This window comes from Malurus melanocephalus, unplaced genomic scaffold (assembly GCF_030028575.1).
Source record: "Malurus melanocephalus ecotype Western Australia unplaced genomic scaffold, MMel_1.1 scaffold_1946, whole genome shotgun sequence".
Classification (NCBI taxonomy): Eukaryota; Metazoa; Chordata; class Aves; order Passeriformes; family Maluridae; genus Malurus; species Malurus melanocephalus.
In genome coordinates, this window is record NW_026625178.1 from 7,026 (window position 1) to 9,837 (window position 2,812).

At 50.2% G+C, this 2,812-nt stretch overlaps 2 protein-coding genes across 2 annotated transcripts in view; both read left to right on the forward strand.

Moving 5' to 3' along the window:
• The window catches only part of LOC130587472 (protocadherin gamma-A7-like), a 4,072-nt gene extending 3,246 nt beyond the window's left edge, over nt 1-826 (forward strand). Inside the window, exon 2 of the mRNA XM_057388448.1 lies at nt 809-826. Within this exon, the coding sequence (XP_057244431.1) occupies nt 809-826 (18 nt within the window). The remainder of the gene's footprint in view (nt 1-808) is intronic.
• Nucleotides 827-1,233: 407 nt separating this feature from the next.
• LOC130587473 (protocadherin gamma-B5-like) overlaps nt 1,234-2,812 on the forward strand; it is a 4,238-nt gene continuing 2,659 nt past the window's right edge. The window contains exon 1 of the mRNA XM_057388450.1: nt 1,234-2,812. Coding sequence (XP_057244433.1) covers nt 1,367-2,812 — 1,446 coding nt within the window. The 5' untranslated portion in view covers nt 1,234-1,366.

Sequence of the window (2,812 nt, forward strand, 5' to 3'; positions counted from 1 at the left end):
GTGAAGATGCATGAAAATGTGTCTCTGGGTTGCTGTAGGCAATTCTTGCCATATAAGTGGCAGTGGATTGGCTTCGACATGTTTCAGCAGAGTTCCCCTCCCCCCATGTAAACAGCCACATCCATCTCTCGACATAAGGTGGAGATGCTTCTGAAACATTAYACATGAAAATCCACATCTCATTCTGACAGGTTAATTATTTGTTACCGTAGACAGTGTATAGATGTAGCTGGAGGGAAAGGAATTAGCCTCGACTCAATGAACTGCACCATTTAGCAGGAAAACACATTTTCTAATGAGACCTTATTGAGAAGGGAAGGATATTTTGACACTGGCATCTCAGAGACCCGGCACTGGAGTATGTGTCAGAGCAACTCCACTGAGTAGATAGTTCTGACCTCTCCTTGTCTTCTGTATAAGGGGCTGTGATGGTACAACCTTCCTCTAGGATTTTTTGTTGTTATTTTTTTGTTTGTGGGTTTGGTTTTGTTTTTTTTTTTTTCCTTTGCTGTAAGAGAGACGAAGTTCTAACTGACAGTTAAGATAAAACAGCTTTTCACAAGGAATCTGTCTGTTTACGCCTGGTTGTTCAAACCATAACTGCAGTCAGCATTTCCCARGAAATGTTCTTAATGCCTGAGATCAGCTGCAGCATCGGCCTGTTTAGGATAYTAAGGGCGTGGTTTGTGGGAGACACACATAAAAGTAATTCCGGGTTGGGTTATATGGGTACTGGTAAGATGATGCTGAGCTTTGAATGTCGAAAGATCTGGGAACAGATCAGGTCTGACCGCTGTGGTGTTCTCAGGAGGCGACACGATGGTAGCGGGGACACTGAGCACCCCACCCAAGAGATCAGTAAGATTACAGTGGGGTAGAGATCAAGGTCCTGCCCTGTATTTTTCAAGCAACAGGGGAGGATCTGTCCGGCAGAAGACTTGCCAGTGTAAGGAATTTAGCCAACGGGAGTTCCTAGATGCACGGTTTCAGTACGGATAGAGGTTTTCTGTTTCTCACTACTGACAACAACACCTGTATATTCCAATCCTTCCCCATTCAAGAGATTGCAGAGCAGGACCTTAGGGGTGTTCTTTCTTTTGGACACTGCTGTTCTCAGACACAGACTCAGGGTGTCACTGTTGGCCAAGGCGGAGAAGCTGTTCAGCCATCAGCTCCTCCCCGGCGCCCGCGTAGCGCTGCTCCGCAAAAMGCAGAGCAGAGAGAGAAGCAGGAACTGCTGCTCGACTCAGCTCATCCTCCCAAAGGCATCAGGGATATCATATGTTTATTTCTATCGGATACTGGTTCAGCTACTGGAAAGCCTAATTTTAAATCGTCCGCAGAACATCCTTCAGGACAGCRGGGAATGGAGGTCAGACAGGGAGCGCAGGGCTGGGGAGGCTCTGGGCGGGTCGCGTTGCTGGCAGCRGTGCTGCTGTGCCTGTGCTGCCGGGCGGCGGCGGAGCGGGTCCGCTACTCCATCCCCGAGGAGCTGGGCAGAGGCTCGCTCGTGGGGCCGCTGGCGCGGGATCTGGGGCTCAGCGCGGRCGAGCTSCCGGCGCGCAAKCTGCGAATAGTRGCTGGTGACGAAAAGCAGTACTTCAGTCTGGAGGAAGATAACAGAAATCTGCGTGTAAACGACAGGATAGACCGAGAGAGCATCTGCGGGTCCGTGTCACCCTGTGTCCTCAATTTGGAGGCAGTCGTGGAAAACCCTTTTGACATATTTCATGTGAGTGTTACTATCCAGGATATCAATGACAATGCTCCGCAGTTTGATAGAGAATTTGTTACTAYAGAAATTATCGAGTCGACGCCTCCTGGGACCAGGTTTCCATTGGGCAATGGCAGAGACCCCGACATTGGGGTGAACTCTTTACAGAATTACGAACTTACCCCCAATCCATTCTTCTCCCTCTTAGTGAGGGAGAGCCCTGATGGGACAAAACACGCKGAACTGGTATTGGAGAAAATGTTAGATCGAGAAAAACAGAAACATCACCATTTGATASTGACAGCGGTGGATGGTGGGGATCCAGTCCGATCCGGGACCGCTCAGGTAAAGATCAACGTGACCGACGCAAATGACAACCCCCCAGTATTCACCAAAGAAATCTACGAGGTTCGACTGATGGAAAACCTGCCAGAGGGCTCCTTAGCTTTTCAGGTGAAAGCTACTGACAATGACCAAGGTACAAATGCAGAAATCACCTACTCCTTYAGCGACATAGCAAAAAGTGTCCGCCAGCTCTTCACTCTGGACCCCAGGACCGGGGACGTGAAGGTTACTGGCCTCTTAGATTACGAAGAAAGGAAATATTACGAAGTGAGTGTTGAAGGCAAGGATGGGGGCGGGCTTACTGCGCACGCCAAAGTGCACATAGACATTATAGACGTAAACGACCACGCTCCAACCCTTTCCCTCCTGCCTATCCTAAACCCGATACCCGAAGACTCAATCCCGAGCACAGTTGTAGCTGTGATCAACGTCCGTGACAAAGATTCGGGTGAAAACGGAGAAGTGAGCTGTAAAATGGACGGAAATTTGCCTTTCAGATTAGAAACTTCATCAGAGAACACATACAAGCTAATAATAGCCAGTGCTCTGGACAGAGAAAATGTCTCGGCTTATAATATCACTATCACTGCCAAGGACCGTGGGCGGCCGGCGCTGTGGAGCAGCACGGAGCTGGTGCTGGAGGTGTCGGACGTGAACGACAACGCGCCGGTGTTCGAGGAGGCGGCGTACAGCGCCTACGTGGCGGAGAACAACGCGGCGGGCGCGCTGGTGCTGCGCGTGCAGGCGCGGGAC